This window comes from Oryza brachyantha, chromosome 3, assembly GCF_000231095.2.
Source record: "Oryza brachyantha chromosome 3, ObraRS2, whole genome shotgun sequence".
NCBI lineage: Eukaryota > Viridiplantae > Streptophyta > Magnoliopsida > Poales > Poaceae > Oryza > Oryza brachyantha.
This window is the reverse complement of record NC_023165.2, coordinates 24,323,389-24,349,590: the sequence shown is the minus strand read 5'-3', so window position 1 is coordinate 24,349,590 and position 26,202 is coordinate 24,323,389. Positions and strand designations below refer to the sequence as shown.

At 37.9% G+C, this 26,202-nt stretch overlaps 2 protein-coding genes across 2 annotated transcripts; one reads left to right on the top strand and one right to left on the bottom strand.

Annotated features, from left to right (window-relative positions):
• Positions 1-9,796: 9,796 nt before the first annotated feature.
• On the top strand, positions 9,797-14,939 carry LOC102722386 (homeobox protein knotted-1-like 7). The gene is given in 6 exon segments (XM_040522337.1): positions 9,797-10,226; positions 10,229-10,281; positions 10,283-10,367; positions 10,515-10,640; positions 10,851-10,989; positions 14,289-14,939. Coding segments are annotated over 6 exon segments (1,116 nt in total). The 5' UTR covers positions 9,797-10,064; the 3' UTR covers positions 14,840-14,939.
• A 376-nt stretch (positions 14,940-15,315) lies between these two features.
• LOC102700881 lies at positions 15,316-17,206 on the bottom strand. The gene is made up of 5 exons (XM_040522336.1): positions 16,942-17,206; positions 16,735-16,840; positions 16,485-16,573; positions 15,765-15,876; positions 15,316-15,519 (listed from the first exon to the last, which is right to left on the bottom strand). Exons 1-5 carry the CDS (start codon positions 17,095-17,097, stop codon positions 15,326-15,328), a joined length of 657 nt encoding a protein of 218 aa, XP_040378270.1. The 5' UTR covers positions 17,098-17,206; the 3' UTR covers positions 15,316-15,325.
• Positions 17,207-26,202: the final 8,996 nt, after the last annotated feature.

Genomic DNA, 26,202 nt, shown 5'->3' with positions numbered 1-26,202 from the left:
TTTAGTGGAGTCCAGATCGCGAGAAAGGGACAGTGCTGGCCCAGTTGGTGTGCAAGGAAGAGCCTCTCTAGATGGCCTGTTGGGTCTTACATGGCTGTAGGCATATGTACCAGGCCCAAAGCATGGCCTGACTTGAATCTTCAATCCACACGTCTTGGGCTCGGTTAGGATAGGCCTTAGGAAGCAACGCCGCTGAAAGACTAGCACAAGCAGAAGCTTGATCAAAATTCATAATGGGTCGATGGCACGCTTTGCTTGCGCACAAAATTCAGAATGGGCCGATCAAGCCAGGCTGACCATGCCCCTGTTCAGTTATTTCAGGTTTGAGCAGTGCTGCCGCAACTTTTTTTTTTCCTTTTCAGATCAAGGTTGCTTCATTTATTTAGACAAACTTTCACAGCATTATCATTTCGCTTCTACTTATACGTGTAACCCAAAATTTAAATTTATAGTTAATTTTAAGGTATTTTATTATGGTTTATTTTTCAATCTTTAGTTTTAGATTGATAAGAACATATATAGAAACGTTCTATTTACACATTATTTTATTTTGCAAAGAACCAATTTAGCTTTTTAGGGAAAATACCAAACAATCACCCTATCAGAGTTTACGAGATCCTGGATATGATACAGTATCAGTATACCGAGTGAAGAACGAGCTCACTCAATTTAGCCAACATATTAGCCGCCTCATATTATTACGGCTTACAATAACAAAAGAAACACAAACAAAACTACTCACAACCCTTAAAAGAGGGACAGATTGGGCAACTGTTGGATCAGAACACATGCTGTTGGTAGGAAACAACGGAAAAATGTACGCTGGCTGGACGTATTTATAGTTCTTCAAAAGACACATGTGTTAACACTTAACACTAACATATTAATTCATGAGATATATTCTGTATACTATATGAGGAGTACACGCCTGTGCTCTTCAAAATCAGGTCCTTATTTGTTTGAACCTTGAATAGGAGAGGAGCGTAAGACATGGTTAGCTCTATATATAATTAATATTCATACGTGACCTCTTGTCATCGTGATTTATTTAATATCTAAAGTTCTTGGCTAATTATTTAATTAGAAAACCCGCTGCTACACATGGGCTGTACGTTCTCTAGAAATGTAAAAAAATAACAGGTTGAGAATGGTTGTACTCCTACTAATGCTCAACTCTCTCGACAGGAACAAGGTTCGAGAATAACAGCTGAACATTTATTTCTTATGATGCTGATCTCATAACTACAGCATGCCTACACATAGGTTATGTTTACACCTTTATTCTTGTAACCTGGTCTTAATCCTTCGTTTTCAAAAGTCCTTATCTCCCTCCAACTAGTTGCTGCTACTATTATTCTTTACTTTGTAATAGAACTAGGAGTAATTAATTAACTAATGCATTGGCCGGGGTCGGTTCGACGACTTAAGGAGGGGTGGCTTGTTCAAGTCTCTAGCCGGTACACGAGGCTCTACAAAGCTATTATCGTAGATTTTGAAATGACCATGTGTGTCACATCGATTATAATCTAGCGAAAAAATAGTTTATTAGTGTTTGGAAAAAAAACACTTTTACTATTGATCAAACGTTTAATTTTTTCTTCTTATATCAAACACGCACGTAATGCATGGGGATTGGGGGAGGATGGGTGTGAGATTTTTTTAACTTGCACGTATGTCTTCAGATTATCATCCAATAATAGTGAACGAAATTAATTTATAAAACTAAAATTTTTAAACATTTAATCGCTATACATATAGATCCAAAAAACAAAGTTATTGGACCCACTTCTAGCGCACCGCCACGATATGTGGATCTATACTAAACGCCGCTCTACTTTTATGTCAATATATTTAAGATCATTATTCGATAATAATCAACAGACGTGAGGAGATAAGTAAAAAGAGCGGCAATCCATAAATTCCGCAATGGCTGGCAGCCTGGCATCATCTAGTATGGAACTATGGATGTATAGGTGACACGATGCATCAAGTTTGTTTGGCAGCGTTCAGATCAACTTGTCAGCTAAGTTGCTCCATCAATTTTTCGTTAGCACGTTAAAAATATTGCTAAACCATATATTTTTGTGAAAGAATTTCCTACGTAGAAGTTTCTCTCAAAAGATAATGTGAATTATTTAAGTTAATTAATTAATTAATTATGCGAAAACAACCTATCGCATTTTTTCGAGGGTTCATCAGCCACAACCAGGGTTTACAGTATTGTTTTTGGACCAAAACCACGAGGCAAGATACATCGCCCAAAAAACCACGTAAATTTGAATTTTAAAAATTTGGATGAAATTGTCGTTGTTTTGGAAGAGAAATAGTACAATATCCATGATTATCACAATATTCTTAGTGTCGTGACAATTTTTGCAATATCGATAAGCATGATATATATACTAATAATTGTGGTGGCACGATTAATATTAATAATTTTGGTTTTGGTGTGAAAACCATGCGATATGTGATATATTACCACAAATATTTTAGAATTTTTTTTCCATTTTTCAAATTAAATCTTACAAAATTTTCTAAGTTATACTGCGGCTTACCAAAGGCACACCCGGTGGCCCGAGCGATTATCACGACAATAAGCTCAACGACGCGGCCACAACACAATCGGGCACTGCCCTGGACAGAGATGCCACCGACAAAGAAACACGGATATATGACTTGTTTCGTTAATTGCAAAACGAAAATGACAATACCAATGAGATCATATGTTGTCCATTTCATTAATCATATTGCTAAATTTTGGTGTTAATTGTAGTGTTAGCCCGTTAGGATACATTTGGTTTGAAGCATTGCAAAAAAAATTGGCGATGCTTTAGAGGGGAAGCTTTCGGAATAAACGAATTTTGATAGGGTAATATTAACTAAAATATGTTTGATTTGTTGTCTTACTAAATTAAATTTTGGTTGCCAGATCTTGATATAGCTGAAGGTGAGAATAAACTAAACGTGGCATATGGCCTTGTTTGATTTAGCGAGTGCCTGTATATCATTCGAATAATTTTTCATTAAAATAATATAAATGTATCAATAATACAATTTTCTTGTAATTACAAGTGCAACTATTATGTACTCCTTCTATTCCAAAATAACTTATTTTTTTCAAATTTGAATTACAAAGATGATTTATTTTTGAAAGATGGAATTTACTAACATGTAAGTCTCATGCAAATTAAAAAAAAATCCTTAACTTAGTGATACTGCATTGAATTACATGCTAGTTACATTGTGATTATCTAGCAATTATATTGTAATTACATTTGTGTGATTTTAGTAGAAAAACCTCACGATAGGATAATAGCAAACCGTTGATTTATTGTCAATAATATATTAGCAATGCAAAATTTTTTGCAACCGAAACTAGCTAAGTCACACATTTTACAAGATTTGGTAACAAACCAAATGAGCAACCTTGTCACTCTCTCTCTCTCTCTATGTTTTTATTTTTTTTGGCAGCGCCAATATGTTATCTTAGAATATCTCTAAAAGAATATTTTGACTCTTCAAATCAAAATTTGTTAAAATTTAGCTATTTATTTTAGTTTTGGCAACTCGAATTATGATAATATCGCCAAGAAACTCTCAATCCCTACTCTCTAAATCCTATCAAGGAGAGGATGATAAGTGGGTCCACCCATGTGGGACCCATAGATAACAATTTTGTCAGTGAAGGAATGAGTTGCTAGATTTGACTATTGAGTATTTAAGTTTAGTTATTTATATGGCATGACAAGTCAAATGGTCATATTAGTGGAGGATTTTTTTACAAAATTATTAAATTTAAATATAGCGAACGAGATAGACATTCTTTTTACCATTGTGAAAAAGAAATAGTAACTTACGGCGGTGCATGCATGGCGCCAGGTAAACATCGCTAGCGGCCAGGCACCACGCTAGCTATGCCGCTACGTAGTATATATCTTATTAAGATGATTTGACGCCGATCAAACATAGCTGATCAAACATAATCCTTGCGATGGACGAGCTAGCTCTAGAGTATACTACTAGCTCGTTGGATTGATGCTCATGAACGCACTATTTTTATAACAAACGTCTCAGACGTTTGACTAGGTGTTGGAAGTGTTTTTGACACAAATGAAAAAATAAATTATAGATTTCACTAGAAAACTGTGAGACGAATCTTTTGAGCCTAATTATACCGTCATTAGCACATATTTGTTACTGTAGCACTTATGGCTAATCATGGCCTAATAGTCTCAAAAAATTCGTCTCGCGATTTCTTACATAACTGTGTAATTAGTTTTTTTTAATTCATCCATATTTAATGTTTCATTTAAATGTTCATAGATTTCGATGTTATGTTTTGAAGAAACTTTGTGCGAACTGAAAAAGCCTCAGTTACAGTGATTAGATGTCACCTGGCTGTTGCCTTTCGCTACACTGATTCCTCCGTCCCAGAAAAAAACATCTTTTTGGTTTCCATAGATTATCCATTTTATTTGAAATTTTTTTCAAAATTTTTTTAAAAATTAGTCACACATAAAATATTATTAAAATTTTATCATCTAATAAAAATATAAATATAAATCATATTTTTTAAATAAGATGAAGAGTCAAATCAATTGATTTGTCGTGGAGGTAAGGATTAATTAACAACGAGCTATTCCGATCCTCTCGAGCGAGCCAGCCGGCCAGCAAGCAAGGCATGCATTTTTACAATTACGTGATTCTCTCTCTCGTTGTGCACAATCCAACCAGATCCACAGTACATCCGTCCCAAAATAAACCAATTTTTTATTTTTTACTTATAATTTTTGACTCTTCATCTTATTCAAAATTTTTTTACGGTTGATATTTTTGTTTTTATTAGATGATAAATAATAAATAGTACTTTACGTGTGACTAATTTTTTTCTAATTTTTTTAAAAAAATTTAAATAAAATAGATAATTAAGAATTGGTTTTTTTAGACAGAGGGAGCAAGGAGTAGCAAAGAACACTGATTCCTATGGATCGGTCTCATATGCCCCTAATAATTTCATAGTACTACTACTAGCAAAGGGGAAAACATGAGATCAGATATCATGTTTTTATTTTAATCCGTCCGCACTGCACTTGAGTAGTATCTCTCTAGCTTCTCTCTCTACTATACCATACACAAATTTCATTGAAATTCCTGTGTTATATAGCTCTTAGAGCGTCAATAGTATAGCCAACTACTATCTCCAATTCATCTATAGCCAATTTAATAGTTAATTTATATAATAGCTACTTACAAAATATATACCATCATATCCCACATGTTATACACACATTGTATATTAGAGTATGTGCTGCAGGTGGCTACAAATTAGTAGCTCTCTCCTTTTCTCTCTCTTCTCTTATCTCCTTAAAATATGTTTATAGCTAGCTTATACCCTGCTATTGTACCTGTTCTTACGAAACATGGCTTCATGTGTTTTAAAATCATACATGATAGTATAGAGCATGACATTTTATTTTCTGTGGGTTTTCAATACCCACTTTTTTTAATCATTTGTTTTAGAAGCCGTTGTTGTCTATATATTATATATTACTGTACTAATTAAACACACATATTTGACACTAAAACTAAATTTAGAGGACGACTACTTTTCAAAAATAACTGTCAAGCCGAAATTTAAACGTTCAAAACATGGTCACTCCCTGCTGATCTGACCAATAACCTTATGGTTAGACATATCAACAGGTAGCCTGACCCGACCCGATGGTGTGTCGGCTCAGGCCTAAGATTTGAAACCTGAAAAATCCAATAAAAAAAAATGCTCCACCATCCACACCCACCCGCAAAAGAAAAAAAATCTATCACGGCCAGGAAAATATGATGTTTGGGCTGGTCTTGGGCCTAACATTTAGGGTGAATGTTGGACTTCGACTTGGTTTTTAAGGCCATGTTTAGATTCCAATTTTTCCCTCAAAAACATCGCATCGAATCTTTGAACACCTAAATAAAACATTAAATATACATAACATTAAAATTAATTATACGGTCATGGGAAAATCATGAGATGAATCTTTTGAGCCTAATTAGTATATGATTTGTCATAAGTGCTACCGCAACCAAAATATGCTAATGACGGATTAATTAGACTTAAAGGATTCGTCTCGTGGTTTCTAGGTGAAATCTAAAATTTGTTTTGTAATTAGACTATATTTAATACTTTAAATATGTGATCTTACACGTCGATGTGATCTCTCTCTCCCAGAAATTTTTCTGAAGTGAACGAGGCCTAAGACAAGATACATATTTCTAGGGATGGCAATTGGACCCATGGGTCTGGGGCGTCAACGGGTTTTGTACCCGGTGGGTCCGGGTATGGGTGGATATTCACACCCATGGGTTTATGGGTATGGGGCCCGTGAAGTTATGGGTTGGGTACGTGTTTTAAATTTAACCCGTGGGTATCCATTGGGGCCCTAAAAATCTAGCGACGCCCTAAAATACTCGGTAATTAAAGAGTATGCTTACTGTGTTCGGTATTATAAACCGAGAGCGCGAGATAATTGTTGATGCATGATTGGATGCTTTGATCGATATGATGTGATGACTCAACGTTAGAATTCGACGAGCTTAATTTTACTTGCCCTTTTCATTTTCTTGTTACTATATTAATCAATTTTTGATATTGAATACCTCAATATACTCATGGAGATGTCTAGTTTAAAATGTTTTTGTTTAACATGGTTTCACCCTATCGGTACCCATTGGGTTTCGGATACCCATCAGATATGGGTACGGATATAGTTTTGCACCCATAAAGGTTTACGGGTATGGGTTTAACTTACTGTCACGGGTTTTATAACAGGTGGGTTTTTACAAAACCCGCCCCAAATCCAACCCATTGACATCCCTATATATTTCAATCTTGATCCAAAATTTATATAGGTCTATCCCAGAGGGTCTGACTAGATACCATTAACAGGTCTACTCGGCATACTCCTAATCCATGTCCAGTTTAACTTTCGCTCCTATTTTCTTGCTTGGAAAGAGGGTTTTGTTAAGTATTAATGCATCTCTAAGACTAGCATAACATGTGTATATAGGCTTTATTTTTAAGACATCCTCTTATAAATACCGGAACTACGGCGTTAGAAAATATCTTGGCTGCTCTACCGAGTGTACGAAGAACCACGTACACACACCCCGGCCTGATCGGTCTCTCCCAAGGGTGCATGCCATCTATCACGACGATCAGTGACGTGCACATCAGCACGTGGCCACTGAAGAAATCATGCGTGTGTTGGTGCAAACCGCCACTCCAAGAGAACTCCCACGTTAAAAAGAGCAAGGATGAGCTGATGTCTACTTTAATCTTTTGTCTAGACTGCTTTATGATGTTTTCAACATTTTTTTCCTTTATTAATGATAAAAATATTGTTAATAGTGCTAAGAGGCTCCAATGACGCAGATGGGATAGGGGCTCTAGCCCACCCAACCCGGGTGACATATCCGTCACTCCTTACAATGGATTCATATTAAGGAAAACATGTGAGCCACGAATAACATTAAGCCTTTATTTCCATTTTATTTAAAATTTAATAAATTTGAAATCACAATTAATAAATATAAAACATATTCATCAGGGATAGTAAATTATCAACTTATTTTTTAATAGTTAAATTCTAAAATTCAAATTTCTAATTAGTAAGTCGTAACGACGCGCGTGGGCTCTTCTTTTGGTCTAAGCGAGTATAATTCAAAAACCAATCAACATGTTCAGCATATTATTTAAACTTCTATATTTATAATAATATTAGCATAAGAAACACGTACATCGGTCAATGGTACTCTTTTTTTTTATTTAGCAAAATTTGCTACAGTACATCAAAGTTTGTGCATTTGTTGCAACACAACGCAAGAGTGTCTGCTAGAGGACACTGTAAAAAAGTGATAATTAGATACATGATGCTGACAATATTATTTTATAATATCCGTTAGAAATAGAGAGAAAGTGTGGCGAAAATAGAAATATGCCATTGTCTCACTCAAAAGGAGCCTTTAATCATCAACTAAACTAAACTATACCTTAGAGCATTGAAGAATGCTATATTTTATTTTCTCAAAAATTATATTGGGTTTATCTAGAAAATATTGGGTATAAAAATTACACACTCCTCCAATAAAAATCTAAAAATAAATAACTTGCATTAAGATAAATATTTTTGGCCTAAATTTAGGGATACAAGGGAGCTAATTTTAGACATTTGTAAATATTAGGAATGTATTTTGTAACCGGTTAGAGATATATTTTCTAGCCCGGTTCCTAAATTCAGTTTTAATGATCAATTTTAGACATTCTTGGAGATCCTCTTAGGCTGCGTTCGAACCGGAGGGCTGCAAAAGCTAAATAGCAGCACGGAAAACGATAAACGTAATTAGCACATGATTAAATAAGTATTACTTATTAAAAATTTGAAAAATGGAATTATTTGATTTTTTAGAATAATTTCTATATAGAAAATTTTTACACGAAATATATCATTTAGTAATTTAAAATGCGTGCTAACGGAAAATGAAGAGAAGTTTAGTTTAACTTGCCAATAGAGCGCAGCCTTAGTCATCAACTAAACTATAAATAGAACTTGAACTTCCTTATACAACACCATGAAGGCTGCGTTCGTTAGGGAGGAGGATAAGTTAACTTATTCGGCGCGGAAAACGTAGTAATAGATTAGTATATGATTAATTAATTATTAATTATTAAAACAATATGAAATAGACTAATATGTTTTTTAAAGCAACTTTCCTATATAAAATTTTTATAAAAAATATACCGTTTAGCAGTTTGGTAAACGTGCGCATGGAAAATGAAGGAGATAAGATAACTTACCTAGTTGCCGAACGCGGTCGAAGAATAAATGGATATCTACATACATAAGATGTGAGTACATATAGTAAAAAAAGATAACACTTATCATGTATATTGTATTTTAGTTCTTGTAGAAATTATTACTACAATACAAATAATTCCGTCATAAAATACTTTCATACTTATTAGTGATATAATTACCCTATTTTTTCTCTTATGCTTATACTTATAACCCTAAATTTGAAATATTTTCAAACTTAAAAAAATATAAAGTTGATTTTGGGTTGATCGCTAAGAATACATATATAATTTTTTTATTTATAAATTATTTTTCGTTTGAAAATATATCATTTGATTTTTTACACGAAACACCCGAATAATAAACAAGAAACCAACTATGGTTGTGTTTGTTTGCCGGGAACAATGCATACATTTTTTATTTTTATGCACACGCTTTCCAAACCGATAAACGACACATTTTCTTAAAAATGTTTTATATAGTTAACTTTATTATTTATATTGTAAAATAGATGTTAAAAGACATAAAAGCTTAGTAATAGTGCAATTTCTTATTTAAGTTCTTAGCACACGTTTTATGAATCCAGGAACGGCTTATTTTTTTATAAAAGTTTTTATATGATCAATTTTATCATTTATATTATTAAATACATATAAAAAATAAATAGTTTTTAGTCTTTTCGCCGAAAAAAAACTAGCCTAAGTACTATAATTAATACGGAAAAAAAACACGTATATCACGGCTCACCATTAATAATAAACCGACGCCATTCAAACCTGTTGTACAGCAGCAGGCCGTCTGCTTTTATCTGATTAGACAACGGACGTGATGGCCACCCGACCTCTCTTTTCCTACTCCTCCCTACCCTACCCTACACTACCTCTCCTCTCCTCTACCCCCTGCCCTCCTATGCAATCTCATCGCTGTGCCGGCGCCACAACCGATCTCGCAATCTCTCCCTTTCTTTTCGTCTCCACTGTTTCCTCCTCCTTTTAATTATTCCTCCTCACCTTCGCCTTTGCAAGTTCACTGCAACCCCAACAGATCACCCCTGCGACTGCGAGTGATTTGATCTAACCGAAAGAAAAATCAGCAGGATTAGCCCTAGCTAAGTACTTTAGCTGATTAGCTAGCTAGCCTTCTCTTCTCTTCTCTTCTCCCTTGGTGAGCGAGCTGGTCGGTCGTTGTGCCAAGAAAGCCATCGCTCGGTTGCATACGCTAATGGAGGAGCTTGAAGGCCACCGGGGAGCAGGGCCGTTCCTGCCGTTTTCCAGGGTCTCCGTGCAAGTCTACACCGTCCCTAGCTCGTCCTACACCGCCGCGGTGGCGGTGGGTGCTGCTGCGGCTGCTGCAGGTGGAGGAGCTCGTCAGGTGTTGGCGTCGGGGGCTGTTGCACCGGCGACGCGGGACGACGGCGATCGTGGCCACGGCGGCCGCGGCGGAGTTCTTGACCCCGTCAAGGCCAGGATCGTCTCCCACCCACGCTACCCCTACCTCCTCGCCGCCTTCCTCGACTGCCACAAGGCACGGCCGCCGCGCTCGCTCGCTCGCTCACCGGCGACGCCACCGCGCGTCCTTGACTTAAATTTTCCGCGTGTAGATAATTAGATCGAGATATGTTCATCCATGTTGCATGCATGTTCCAAAAGCTGCCGTGTCGATTATTTCTAGGTTGGCTGCCCCGCGGAGGCGGCCGAGGAGATCGCGGCGGCCGCGCGGGCGCGGGAGGCGCGGCAGCGGGCGGCGGCGGCGGGCCACATGCCGGCGGCGGCGGACCCGGAGCTCGACCAGTTCATGGTCTGTATCCTAAAAAGATCGAGCTTAACTGTAGTGAACATGATTGCATCAACTTTGACATGACATATGGCACTGTGTGAATTCTAACTCGGATGAAGTAGAAGATGATGATTAATTAGATCAAGATCTCTATTAAGCGTTTTTATTTGGGGTTAATCTGGTCTGTGTGGTTGATTATAATTGAATAATGAGGTGACGTGTTGGCATCAGGAGGAGTACTGCAAGCTGCTCGTGGACTGTAAGGAGGAGCTGAGCCGGCCGCTGCAGGAGGCCGAGGAGTTCATCAGGACGGTGGAGTCAGAGCTCAACACCATTAATTCTGGGCCACCCCTTGCAACTCTCATCTCAGGTTACTGGAACTTACTAGCCTTTTTCACTTGTTCTTACGAGTACGCACACATGCACACACCACCAGGGTTTACCTTAGTCTAGAGAGCTCCGAAGCCGCCACCCGTCAGAGCATGATTATCGCGATTTTCTCGTGGTTTTGGGGCAGTTTCTCGCTGCGATAATCGTGGCTATCGCGGGATAGAAGCCACTCGTTTCGTCTACCCTGCACACCGCTACACGCGGTAAATGGTTATGTCCTGCAAATACTCCTTGTAAAATACGTTCAAAAGATATGGTGACCATTGATGTTCTCACAAAAATCCATATGGACATGTCTACTACACACACGCCCTACAATTGCACCTGTAACACATGCTTCAAGAGAAGTTGACAAGTGACAAAAGGCTTGTGTTATTAAAAGTGTATTCGTGATTTGAGTAATTATTATGTGTACAAGATTTTAACCTCCAACTTTACCACCTCGTTTAGCTAGCGGACAATGTGTGTATGAGGCTCCATTTAATTATTATTTGGATTCAGAAAAAATAGTCACCCAGGAGATATATTAGCGTAAATTACTATATAAACACACACTCAATACCCAGATAGCATTCCTAGTTGTTTCCTAAATAAACAAAGGGTAATATAAACATATTCTTTTCTGAATATTATTCTAGATTTTCGTTTCATGCTTTTTAAGCGGCTAAATAGTGTGTTCCGTGCAAAAAAAAAGTTTCGGAATACATTTCTGGAATAACTTTTTAACCCTGTAGGAGTTAATTGATCCGTTTATACCAACAGCCATTAAATAATCAAATAACCTATCGATCCATCAATTTCAGCTATCTCAAACAAGGCATAATGTACTTGTGTTGAAGCAAAAGAGATTGGAATCCTTAATATTGATTAATGTGTGTTAATTTGTGTCTTGGAGCTATAGTATCATGTAACTATCTGTCCAGAAATTAATGTATGGTGTTACTATTTCTTAAGTTCTTTAATTCAATACAAGCATGAACAATAAAATTAATAGTGTCACAAATGTATCTGAAAGACAAGAGTTATGTTACTCTATGCGTATAGTCAATACTCCTATATCTACACTTTTATACGTAGTAATGGCTGAATGTTTAAGAGATCGCCAGCAACGGGCATACATGGGTTTGATCTCGAGATAATTATGCTCCTCACAGGATATTTTTGTTCATTAACCCCAATTAGTTGTAGGTATTAATTAATCTGGCCAGTGTAGGTAAGTAGGTATCCCATGAATTCAGTAGAATTGTGCGATTTCTATCAGACATGTAGCGTGACTGAGGTATATGTGGGTCGTGTGCTTACCTCCTGTGCCTACAAGGCTCCACAAGGATTACTAATAATCTAATTGCCTGTATGTTGTATCCGCAGTGACCTATCACCTACATACTTGACAGGAGAGTAATAAATCAGTGTATTAGGGGGTGTACTTGGTTGCGTAGTATAGTGAGCAGTATGGGCATTTGTCTAGCCAATTGGTAGTAGCCAATTATGAGCTATGATCTTGCTCATCACAAGTCTTGTCCACTGTTTCTGCCTTTGAAAGTTAGCTTTTGATGACTGAATACTTGTCAACTGTCAAGAAATTCAAATGGATATAGCATGCTACCTTTGGGCATATTTTTTCTTCTAGCCAAAATACATTATAGTGGTTTTTTGGATAACACAAATATATTATAGTGGTCTCGTTGTAAGGAGTTAAAACTGTTGACATAATAAGACATACACGAGGGCATTTTCAATGCTCAAACTCTGCTAATGTCCATATAACTAAATATGTTATAACTAAAATGAAGGGTTTTGTGGCAGCAAAATGGACGAGGGAAGAACAATTAATTTTTCGTGCAACGCACCAACAATTGATTAAACCAAGGCACAAGATAATAGCACTAGGTATTGATGTCTGCCATTATTTCCATGTTACATAGCAAGTGTAGACTTTTGTATGCACATTGTGGATTATTGTGGGTGCTCCCAAAGAATAAAGAAACATGCCCAAACCTGTCCTACTACATTGGTATTTCTACAAATGAATTATATTCATATTGTTCTAGAACACACGATAATTCTTTTGTATATTGTTCTGTAGTTTAGATATATGCCATTTGATTTAAACATGGACACAGATTAAGAAAGTGTTAAAATGGCCCTTTTTCTCTGTTGCTATTTAGTACTGATCAGAAATGATACCACAGATTTTCATGAGGAGAGAGAGTACATTCTGTTTGCATTATATAGTTAATTAAAGGGGGTCAGAAAATGACTTGAAATTCTAAAACGACTTATATCTAGACCTTTATAGAAAATGATATAGTTTCACGTGACAGACTTTTTATGTTTTTCCACATACATCTTCCTTAGATGCTTTGTCCTTATTTTTTTCCCTAATTATACAATGATGGTAACTATAGTTGCATGCCATAGATCATGCTGTTGTAAGTAAGGTCATTACAAACTGAACTAGTCTTCATCGCTGTTCTAGTAGACATCAAAATCAAGCTATAGTTCCATTACAATTGTGATTTTTGCACATTGACATTAGTTTAGGGTAGATTTCTATACTCCTTTAAAAGTAGGCAGTAGTGGTGGTAATGAATTTGCCATCCCTCTCTCCAATGCTGATTTTTTTACCAACTACATGTTCTTTAATAGTACAAAATTTTCATTCTACGTACTATTAATATATTATTTCATCTCTAGAATACAACTTTACCATGGAAAGTCATCTGTAGGGATGAAATTGTTTGAAAAATCTCATAATTAATTTATTCCAAGCAATGCTAGCATTGCATAGTTCATTTTTATCCATAGCAAAGCATGGGTATTTAACTAGTTTTATCTTAAAGAACATATGTCCATATGGAAGTGGGACAATTGGACACTAAAATGAAGCCCTAGGTTTTGGATTATGACAATTTACTTTCATTAAACCATGCACTTCCTTTTTTTTTTTCCTTTTGCTACTTAGCTTCCTACATTTCTATAAAAAAAACTCACAAGAAAAAAAAGTATTGCATACTATATTGCGAAATAAATGAGAGACCATCAATTTCTTGGAATTATTAGTTCAGCTTCAATTTATTTTAGCTGGAGTGGGTAGTTAGTAATAATTTCCTAGACAGTATTACATTTACAACTTACAAAATGATCTCTGTGCATTGTGCATTGTTGATACAATTATCGGCTCAGAACAAATGTTAATATGTTATTAGGAAAAGCTATTGCTCCTTTTCCCCTTATTAATTCAGGACCCCTGTAATACCTTTGGCTTGACCATAGCAGAAGACAAAACCGGCCTTGGTTCATCAGACGACGAACAAGAAGACGGCAGTGGCATGGAGGTGGAGGCCGCTGAAGACGAAGCCGTCGGCGTAGACCCTCGCTCCGACGATAGGGAGCTGAAGAGGCACCTGCTCAAGAAGTACAGCGGCTACCTGGGCAGCCTGAGGAAGGAGCTGTCCAAGAAGAAGAAGAAAGGCAAGCTTCCCAAGGAGGCCCGGCAGAAGCTCCTCACCTGGTGGGAGCTCCATTACCGGTGGCCGTACCCGTCGGAGATGGAGAAGATCGCCCTCGCCGAGTCGACGGGGCTGGAGCAGAAGCAGATCAACAACTGGTTCATCAACCAGCGGAAGCGCCACTGGAAGCCGTCAGAGGAGATGCAGTTTGCCGTCATGGAGGCTTACCACCATTACCACCACTACCAGCAGAATGCCAACAGCGACGCTGCCGCGGCCACGGCGGCGCTCTACGTCGACGCCCGCCTCATCGGAGCGGCGGCTCCAGCAGCGGCCGTGTATGCCCGGCCGGATCACGGCGTGTGGCATGCTAGCTGAGGAGGTTTTGGACCTTGCACGATTCGCCGTTGCACCATCTGGAACTGGAATTAATCTGAACTGTTCTTGCCTAAATATAGGTTTGAGTTGATGATGCTTCGATATATTTTCCCAAAGGGAGAGTCAATTTGGACATAAGACCAGACAAGAAATGAAATTTGTTCCGCGTGTATTTGTAAAGGTCTGGTCAGGAATGAATCAGACAAACACGCTCTCTTGTTAACTGTATATGCAGAAAAGCCAAGCGTCGGAAGAGTTCTGAACCTAAACATAAGCTTCTCAAGTTTGTTATGGAGGGAGTTCAGCATTACAAAACATGGACGAAATTTGCAACAAGCTGAGGCTACTGATCTGACATCTAGCCATACTGCCATAGTATGCATGTACAAAGGATGCAGCTATCTTAGGATTAGTAAATGGTATTGCGGTTCCTTCTGACGTCTTTGGTGCCATACAGTCAGGAGTATGAGACAGGTTGTGTGCCATTCAGGACTCTGTTTTTGGGTCAAGTGTTTCACTGTCTGTTGGCTCCACTTTCCTAGTAGTGGTGAAAGGTTGAACAGACGATCGCAGGCTTTCTGGACCTTCTGCGGCAATTCTCTTGCACAATGCATCACAGTTACTTATTACTTCAGTTAACCTGCCCTTCAACTCACCAACTTCCACCTGCAGTGGGCGAACTGCAACGTTTGGAAAAGCAAAAATAATGAATAATCAGTGTTGCCATGCTATGCTGAAACCATTCAAAAGAGGTAATAGTGACCATTCAAAAGAGCAAAAATAAATTGTGCTATGGGTTCCCTCGTAAAATAAATTGCTTCGACACATCATTTGAGACTGAATTTAGTGTCAACATATCCAGTAATGAGATGCATGGTCAATTTATTTCCTTTTTTGCCAGTCTAAGAGAACACTATATTGTTACCTTCAGCAAGGTTGTGAGAGGTTGATCTCATGGAAGCAACTGAATAATTGAACCGCTGGAGAAGCTTAACGGCCAAAGCATCAGCTGTTTCTATCTTGTTTTCTATCTCTTCCTGCACCACATGTACAATATAAGTGTTATTCCCCATAATCAGATTAAAAGAAATGGATTGCACTAAGAAAAGTTAACACCACAACATTTTAGCTAGTTCTGAGCCATCCTTTCTGAATGTACAGGTTTTCATCTTAAATTCAACTGTTGAGTTATGTGTGACATTTCCTAAGGACACCCTTGGGTAACTACTTTAAGCACTAATTCATTACGATGCCATGGCTCCATAAGTCACACTAATAGGTTGCAATAAAGAATTGTTAGTTCAATGTATATCAGAGGTAAGATTTATATTTTACAGTGTAAACTGCAAAGCACACAGGGTACATGGTACCCATTCTTTGAAGTAGCATCAGCAGAAGATAATTCACCAATTATTTGCTACTGCTAATACAACTCTACGGTCTGTTTAACATTACCAGTTTCACATCAGCCCTTATGAACCTGCTCTTATATCATAATGAGATCAAAATCAGCATATGAGACCTTGACTGAACAAACCCAAAAGGTCGAAATGTCATATCCTATTCAAATGATCAGAGAATTTGTTCCTACGAATTATGTTTCATCTATCAAGTATCAACACCATCCAGAGATGAGATAGCCTACCTGTGTTTGACTAATTTTCTTGGCCTTCTCTTCTTGCCATTCCCGGTACATTGAGAAAAGCTCAAACATGACATTTGGATTCAAATTGCCTACAGATTATTACCAAACACATATGAGCTATTAGAAAATTATTGATAAATACAAAGACTATTGCTGCGCAATTAATATTTAGGAGCACAGGTGCCCAATCAAACATCCCAAAAGCAAGAACTGCCACCAATTATCCTGTGTGATACAGCAATGAGCTTACCAGAGGTGGCGGAGGAGGAGGAGGGTTGCTTCCGGACGAGGATGTCGGTGAGGCTGCTCTCCGCCTCCGAGCTCGCCGCCGACTGGCCGCTCAACAGCGGCGGGGCCTTCAGAAACCCCCAACCCCACCAAAAACGATTAGCAGCTAATCGGGCCGAGGTGGGAAGGGAAATGAAAAAGGATGGGAGGGAAGAAGGTTCGTCCGTACGATTGTGAGGGACTGGATCCGGCGAAGGAGGGGGTCGCCGTCCGCGGCGTCGCCCGGGCCCTCCGATACCGTCGTGATCTCGTCCGCCCACGGCGGCCGCTGCTGCCGCTCCTGCTGCTGCTGCTGCCAGGACAGGATAGACTCGGAAGCCCCCATGTGATGAGGGCTCCTCCCGCCGACGCCGGAGAGACGAGGCAGAGGAAGGCGACGGAGCGGTCGCCGGAGACGCCGCCGCCGCCGACCGGAGATTTGGTTGCAGCCGCCGTTTTCTTCGGGCCTCGGGGAGGGCAGAGGTCACGAGGGGCCCTTCTCTATTGGGCCTCGTGTTCGTTGCTTATGGGCTCAATTTGATTGGGCCTTGGGTCCCCAACCAAACTGTCTCCTACAAACACTTCAGACTTTCGAAGGCGTTTGTTTTTTCCTCTCCTTTTTTTTTCATTTTGTGAAATTTCTCCTTTTCGATTACGTCTTTGAATTTTGAAGTTACCCATCCACGCACAGCACTATGGGTCTGTTTCGTTCCTTGCATCAAGAAGATTGTTACTGTGCTATCCTCGAACATGGGTTCCGCCGTAATGCCATCCTGCATTTTGGTTTTACTAAATTGTCACCCTCAATTAACACCTGCAAAATAGAATATGAAAATTTTCGCAGGCCGCTCTTCATCAGTTAATCTGAAGTGGCACGAGAAAATTGTTAGGCCAACTCCTCGTAGCATGATAATGCTATTTGGCCACGTAAGATGGGGGTGGTGTGAAAAATGTTTAGATCATAAATGTTATGGAAGGATTTAGTTTTAAATTTTAAAATAAAAAAAACTAAAAAAACAATAAATATTCAGCCGAATCCGGTGGCAGAAGATTGTGGCTGCTAGATTTGATAGCTCTAAGCTCTTTGCCATCGGATCCACTTGATGAATATATATACATACACACACGTACCTCTATTTAACACCTGCACGACGGGCAGAGTTTGGCGATAAATCACCAATTCCACTATACTTCTAATAAAAATATGCTTTTTTTAGGCGTATGAATTCTGCGAGGGGTACGGGTACGTATCTTTTTGTTCATGGATATCGTCAGGCGTATAGCTTTCTGCACACATTGCTTCTTCCTCTCGGTAGCTATGACAAACAAAATTCTCCGTTCCGTTTAAAAGCAAGTCCTACGTGTGGTTAGGAAGTTTTCTTGTATAGATTTCCACTAGACATGCCATTGGAATCCTACGTGTTTTTCATTCCCGTTCTATTATTTCCTTTTCGACCTTTCAATCCGCCTATTAGCGTGAAATGTAAGCCCCCAATAGACTGTTTGGAGAGTTTTTTCCTCCTGATTTTATGGAGAGATTGGGTTGATATTCACCTGAAAATTTTACCAGATTCATGCAAAAATAAAATTCTAACGCACAATCTCATGCATGACGAGCACAACACAATATAATTAATCATCTTCTTAATTCAAAAAAATGATCGTATGTAAATTAATTAATCTAGTATGCTGTATCTGTGTTTGTAAACTGTCATTGTATTTATGTTAATGGAAATGGGAAGAGGCTTGCCCTTCTCAATACATCTTCCTCCTTCCAGTTCGATAATTCTTATTGTTTTAGACACACAATCTTTTTAATATATGACTGGGATTTTTTACTTAAATGTATAAAAATAAATAAAAGGTTTAGCTTTTGTCAAAATATTATTTTAACTCATTATATATATATATATTGCCCTAGTATTTTTAAAATAAATATTTTAAAATATTTAAAATTAAAATTTTGAAATTTTGATCACAAACTTATCCAAAATGATAAGAACAACGAGAATTATAGAGTTGGAGGGAGTATCTCTGGTTCTTCTTTTAGTATGGGTTTTGAATTTTTGTTTACACGTTTTTCGAGCTTTTAAATAATATGTCCCATACAAAACATTGTAATAGAAGTTATCATCTATCCTTTCTAGATCTTCGGTAATTAATTATGTTAATTTTACCTTGAATTGTTCTTATAAAATCAAATAACTTAGAGAAAAATGTCTTAAAAGAAACACCACTACAAACACTAAGAAAAACGATGGCGTCTTCATCCGTCCTCTTATCTTGAAAAACATATTCCAGCATTTGTGCTAAACATCACCTCTAAGAAAAAAGAAATTGTATAGCTAGGATTCCAAGAGGGAAGAGAGAACTTTAGGGGACACATTAGCAAACATGAGGCGTGTGGACAAAGTGTCATGTCAAAATAATCCACTTAGATTCTTCACCATCATCATGTCCCCCAAAACTTTATTCTCGTCCTCCTCTCTTCCCATCGATCCCATACGTCCTCTCACCTCACCTCATCTCAGCCCGGTAGTAGTAGTGCATGTATATTATACATCGGTGTACATCATGTACGTACTGTGCGTACGTACTGCCACGACCTATAGCTACCTACGTACATACGTATACATTTGACTGGAATACTATACCGTCGTTTTCCTCTTGTTTTCTTACTGCAGGTTGGTCGATTGACTGGACTGGACCGACCGACATAAACCGACAAATGGATAGAGAGCTACTATGTATACCTCCATCCTGAAATAAGATTATTATTTTTAGATATAATACTTCGACTCTTCATCTTATTTAAATTTTTTTACAATTAATATTTTTATTGATACTAGATGATAAAACATGAATAACAATTTATGCGTGACTAATTTTTTAATTTTTTTATAAATTTCTCAAATAAGATGAATGGCCAAACTTTATACACAGAAATCGAAAAATCAATATATCATAACACGCAGATAGTAAGCTGTAGTACCCCTCATCTTTTGATTCCTCTTGTTATTAATTTTCTGGCATAAGTACTTCGTGTGTTATACTTCTCACTATTTTTCAATTTTTGTGTCCAGAGGTTAACCATTCGTCTTATTTGAAAGTTTTGCATAAAAACTTTAAAAAATTAGTCACGCATAAAAATATTATTCGTGTTTTACCATCCACTAATAATAAAAGTATTAATCACAAAATTTTTTAAATAAAATAAAGAGTCAAAATGTTGTATCTAAAAACCGGTCGAAAAAGGAAATCAATATGGGACGGAGGTGGTATCTTTGAATTTGAGGCTGATTTGATTCTTTGGTGTGTTTAATTACATGCATATGTATTGTGTAGTTCAAACCTGTAAGAGTAGTTTTCCTTGTAAAAATGGATCCAGCTCTTAAACAAAAGATCTGCAGTAAAATTGCGTACGTTTATGGCATGAAAGAAAATACTAGCCTCATGCCTTGAAATATGAAAGTTCTAAACGAACAGACTTTAGGACTGTTTATTTCCTAAAAATTTTCACGTTCACGTGGAATCTTTGAACATATGTATAGAGCATTAAATATAAATAAAAATAACTAATTGCGTAGTTTAAAAGGAATTTACGAGACGAACCTTTTTTGCCTAATTAGTCCATGATTACCCATAGCTGCTACAGTAACTCACGTGCTAATGATAATTAGGCTTAAAAATTCGTTCCGTGGTTTCCTGACACTCTATGTAATCAATTTTTTAATTAGTTATCGAAATAGTTTTTTGACTGTCGGTCAAACATCCGATATGACAACCAATCCCAAAAATTTCGTGAACTACACAAGCCCTTAACGATATTTTAGTAGAGGATTAAGGAATATATTGATTCATTGGGGTCAGCTAACCTCCTTAAAAAAGGAAAATTATAAGGATGTCATTATGATTTTACGAAATCGTAGATATGTCATTGAGATACTCATGTGGGCCCTATATGTCATTGAGATATCAGTGATATATCTTTAACTTTACAAAATCATAATATGACTGTTGCAAATTTCCCCATAAAAAAGCCTAGCTCACTCGGTCCAGATATTACATAACAACTGGAGTAGCTATATACTAATTTACGTCAGTTGTGTAAATCATATCATATAGGGAGAGTTTTATTCCGTTGCATATTCAAATAAACAAAATGATTTAGGACAAATTACGAAACATGCCGTGCGCATATCAAATCACAAGAACTGTATTATTTCGACACAACTAACTTCTATATTCTCGACAGTTACAAGTTACAACCAGTCGACTTAGCCGCGTTCGACATGGTGGGGATAAGTTAACTTATCCTGATAAAAAACATAGTAATAAATTAGTACATAATTAATTAATTATTAATTATTAAAAAATATAAAATATATTAATATGATTTTAAAACAATTTTTATATAGAATTTTTTTAAAAAAAATACACCGTTTAACAATTTAGGAAGCGTGTGCTGTAAAACGAGAGAGGATAAGTTAATTAAGCGGGACGGCGAAGGCAGCCTTAATTGGACAAGTAGCGAAGCAAACTACTGTTTACTTTCAAAGACCTCCATAGCCATTTTTTCGGTTACAAAAGTATACGAAGAAACACACAAGTTCACACAATCGAGTGTGCCTTTCAAATTCCCTCAAAATTTCTTTGTTAGAAAGGAATCCTCTAAGGGCCTATTTGTTTTGAACGAAAAAAGGTTTGATTAGTTTGAATGTCATTTGGTCTGAAGCAATAAAGTATATTAAAACAAAAGTAAATTTTCCTTCCTACAGGTAGAGATAAAACATAAAAAAAATATTCAGTCAAACCTTTTGAAAAATTTCTTATAAACAAATGCATGCAATTATTTCTATTATCATTTTTTCCTCCGATCCCAACAGACCCTAAATGTTTTTGATAATATACAGCTAAAATTTCAAATTAGACCAAACAATTAATTTAATTTTATCACTATCCGACGAAAGTTTGACATTGCCAAAATTAAAAATAGATGACCTGATTGAAGCTCGGTTTCCATTGGGCATTGTGGCACGTTAGGACTTCTTAAAATAGGGGGCGTTTAGTCAGGGAAATGAAAATTTTTTGGTGTTACATTAAACGTTTGACCGGTGGTTGGAAGGAGTTTTCAGACACGAATAAAAAACAAATTTTTTGGCTTGCCTAGAAACCGCGAGACGATTTTGAGCCTCATTAATCTATCATTAGCGCAGGTAGGTTACTGTAGTACTTATGGCTAATCATGAACTAATTAGATTTAAAAAATTCATCTTATGATTTCTCACATAACTATATAATTAATTTTTTTTATGTATGTTTAATACGTTATTTATGTATCCAAAGATTCAATACTATATTTTTGCTGAAAATTTTTTAAACTAAACGGCCTACACAAAGTCCTACAAATGCCTTCTTTACGCATGCACGCTGTTCAGCGAGGCGAGCAACTGTCATGTCTCTCTCGCAGAACTCGCCTCGACGCTTAATTAACTAATCCTATGTAGTACTAACCGCTAGTGTCTCACACTTTTCTCCAATCAGGTCTTGACGCTAATAAATTATTAATATTGCGACAAGCCAACAGATCAAATCATCATCAGGAACATAATGCTCCTCCTTTATCTCCAAGGATTATGACCTTTTCTGCATGCTTTGTTGATCCAATACAATAATAACAAGATCCTAAGACGGCTAAAGATGGACTCAAAAGTTAGTTCATTGTACTCTGTTAATTAAACCCCCCATTAATTAAAGACCTGTGCTAGCACTCATGTGATAGAGATGGCACATGCATGGTACATTAGTTGGAGGCCATCGTAGTGAATAATTTGTCTAAATCAAGACTCCAAAATTTGGTGACATCCAGTGTTTAGAATTGTGCAAGTACATATGTGTTATATATAGTAATTAAGAATCATACTAATTACTGCAAGCCTTTTATTTCTCGGCTCACTAATTAAGCACAGGGCAGCACACCAACCACATACTACTAAACGTAAGCCATGTTAGACTAAACTTGCACTAGACCATTATTAGCTGAGTTGAGCCTACTAAACCATGGGATGATTATTAGTTTTTTTTTCAGCGAAAAAACCAAAGATACATTTGCAAATAAAAACAAATTAATCTAAGATTAAAAAAATTAAATTTGGCTTCTAAGCACAAGGAAATGACGAGGCTGCATCATTGCATGCATGAAATAACAATAATTAATGTACTTACTAATTACTAACTACGTCTCATAATAACATTATTTTTCGATCTATGTGCTTAATGCTTTGACCATTCGACTTATTTGACAAATTTGTATAAAACTTAAAAAAATAGTCACACATAAAGTATTATTCATATTTTACTATCTAGTAACAATAAAAATATTAATCGTAAAAAATTTCAAATAAGATGAAGAGTCAAAATATTATATTAAAAACTGAAAAATAAATTTATTTCGGCACAGAGTTACTATTTAATTAGTTCATGGGCCGCGCAAGCATGAGAAGACGTTTGATTAATTGTACTTGCATTTGCGCGCACGCTCGCCTGACAACCGGCCGGCAATGGAGTACTGGGGTGGAGTAAGAGTGCAGCTTAATGATGAAGTAGTAGAATCGAATTATCGATATGGATCGGTCTGCCGATTGATGTTAGTTGCCAAAATTTTTTAGGAGACGGTTACGTTTAATTATATGTTATAAAGAGTTTTTCGACACGAATGAAAAAACGAATTTTACAGCTCGACTCGAAACCGCTAGACGAATCTTTTGAGCCTAATTAAATCATCATTAGAACATCATTAGAACATTGGTTATGGTAACACTTATGGCTAATCATGGACTAATTAGGCTCAAAAAATTCATCTCGAGATTTCTCTCGTAACTGTGTAATTAGTTTTTTGTCTCATCTATATTTAATGCTGCATTTAAATGTTCAAAAATCCGTTGTGATGTTTTTGGCAAAATTTTTGGGAACTAGGTGTTTAGATAAGTTTAAATTTTTAGCATCATGTCACATCAAATGTTTGAAAACTTATTATAAATACTAAACGTAGACTAATCATAAAACTAATTACAGAAATGAATAATTCAGGTGACAAATTTTTTAAGCCTAATTAATCCATAATTAGAGCATGTTTACTGTATCATCGTATAGGCTAATCATGAATTAATTAGGCTCAATAGATTTGTCTCGCGAATTAATCCAAGATTATAGATAGGTTTTATTAATAGCCTGCGTTTGATATTTATAATAAATATCTAAACATCCGACGGAACAGGGCTTTAGATTTTTGTCCCAAACACCCCGTAAACAGGCCTGAATGTTCTCTGTTTGACGTGGACTAATGACATCTTGACAGAGATAGCGCAGATCATAATCAAACTAGCAGTGGCCGCCCAGGTTCGGATTTTATGCGTGGGACGGCCGGCCCTGTCGTTGCACATAGTGCTACACTACTGGCATATCCCCTACGGGACTCTCTCTCTCTCTCTGGTTCCTGGCTTCCACAAAGATTTGGTTTGCTCCATGGCTCACAATCGATTAGGGATGGGAATAAGTTGGGTCAGTAACGGATAGAGTAGAAACGTAATCGACCCGATACCCGCACCTACGTACTCGAAATGATTCGCGGGTAAAAAATTATACCCAAACCCATACCCAACGGGCTCACGGGTAACTGCCTGGTACCCGTCGTTTGCCCGCTCCTCCGACGCCATCGCCCGCCCGACCGCCTGCTCCTCCGCCGGCCGTCGGCTCCACGGCGTGGACAACCAGCCGCGGCGTCGCCGCCTGGATTCTCCCCGCGACGCCCCGCTGACTGCCGCTCTAGTCGCCCCGCGTGGATCTAGCTGCCCCGCCCAGCCACTGTCGCGGCGCCGCCGGCCGCCGCTAGCCGCCCCACTCAAAGTCCACCGCCTGGAGCTAGCTGCCTCGCCCCTGCCGCGACGTCGTCGCCTGGACTCCCACGCGGACATCGGCGGGCGCCGCCGGCGGACGCTAGCCGCCCCGTCGCCGTTGGTTGCTGGTCGTCCCGCCGCCGCCGCTGGCTGCCCAATCGCTGCTAGCCACCCCATTGCCGTTGCTACTCAGCCAGTGCCAAGCTGCCAACAGCCGAAGAGATGGGGAGCAAGGGAAGTGGAAACCTAGAAAAATGGATATATTCGATATGATATGGAGCTAAAAATTTTAGTCCTATCTAAATAACCCCTAACTCAGATGTTTTCTTCTTTTTCACGCGCATGCTCCCAAACTACTAGTCGATGCCTTCTTTTTTGAAAATTTTCTATATATAGAAAGACTCAAAAGCAATTTTCCCATTAGGCTTGATCCCACGAAGGAAATCGTTCAAAGTAATATATATAAATTTTATAGGTTTTTTAATCTTCTAAATACCTCTAGATGAAATCATATGAATAGTAAAAACCTACAAATTAGATGCTATGCACAAAATATGAAGAAAATACTATGAGCCCTTTAATAACAATAAATAAGTAACGTATGGAGTGAAAGAGTAGTGATTAATATAAATAATATCATAAATGTTTATATTTTAGTATAAGATTTAAAATTCGGAAATAACTGCCCTTTATAGGTCGGAGAGAGTATATTTTTATATCGTACGATTAAAATTTAAAAAAAATCAAACCCTTAAAAAGGTCCTTTGTTCGAAAAAGAGCCCGTAAATTCCTCGTCGGAGCCATGGTCGCAGGCTCGCAGCCAGCTACTCGGCGGATCCTCGTGGATCCTGCTGCAACCCTGCACGTACTCTCCAATCGATCTACTAGCCCCATGCGTGACCTTTCGTGCCAAGGAGCCGTAAGTCCAAACGAAAAGGAAAATCCTTGACAAGAGGCTGGCTTGTACCACTGCACGTACCGGTGGCTACAGTGCACGCACGCGTAGAGTACGTAGTACTACGTAGCAGCCGGGCCATAGGCAGCAGCAGCCCGGCACCGGATGCGTTTGTTGACCACGGGATGGGGATGGGGATAGATAGGCAGATGTGCATGGGGAATGATCGATCTCCGGGTTATTTTAACGCTGCCACACCGGGCAGCTCCTTGCCTTCCCAAGATGATGCTACAAACCAGCAGGAAAGAGTCATGCACAGGCAGTCTTTGTCAGATGGGCCTCCTCTCGCACCAAGCTCTCTGTCAGATCCCCCTCCCTGGTCTGCACCTGCAGTCAGCCCCCAGCCTTCGCCATCTTTTTTTATACCGCTGCTTCTACCCTTGCTACTACTAGTACGTATACTTGCACAAAGTTTGTAGTCTACGTACATTTGCAACATCTTCATCTTTTCCAGAATCGAGGAAAACATCAAACTAATCTCAGGTCACGTAGAATTCTTGCGTCTTCGTATGGGGCTAAAATTTTTTAGTCCATAGTAATTCAAAGTATTAAACATAGAATAATAAAAAACTAATTTTATAAATAAGAGCTAATCGGAGAT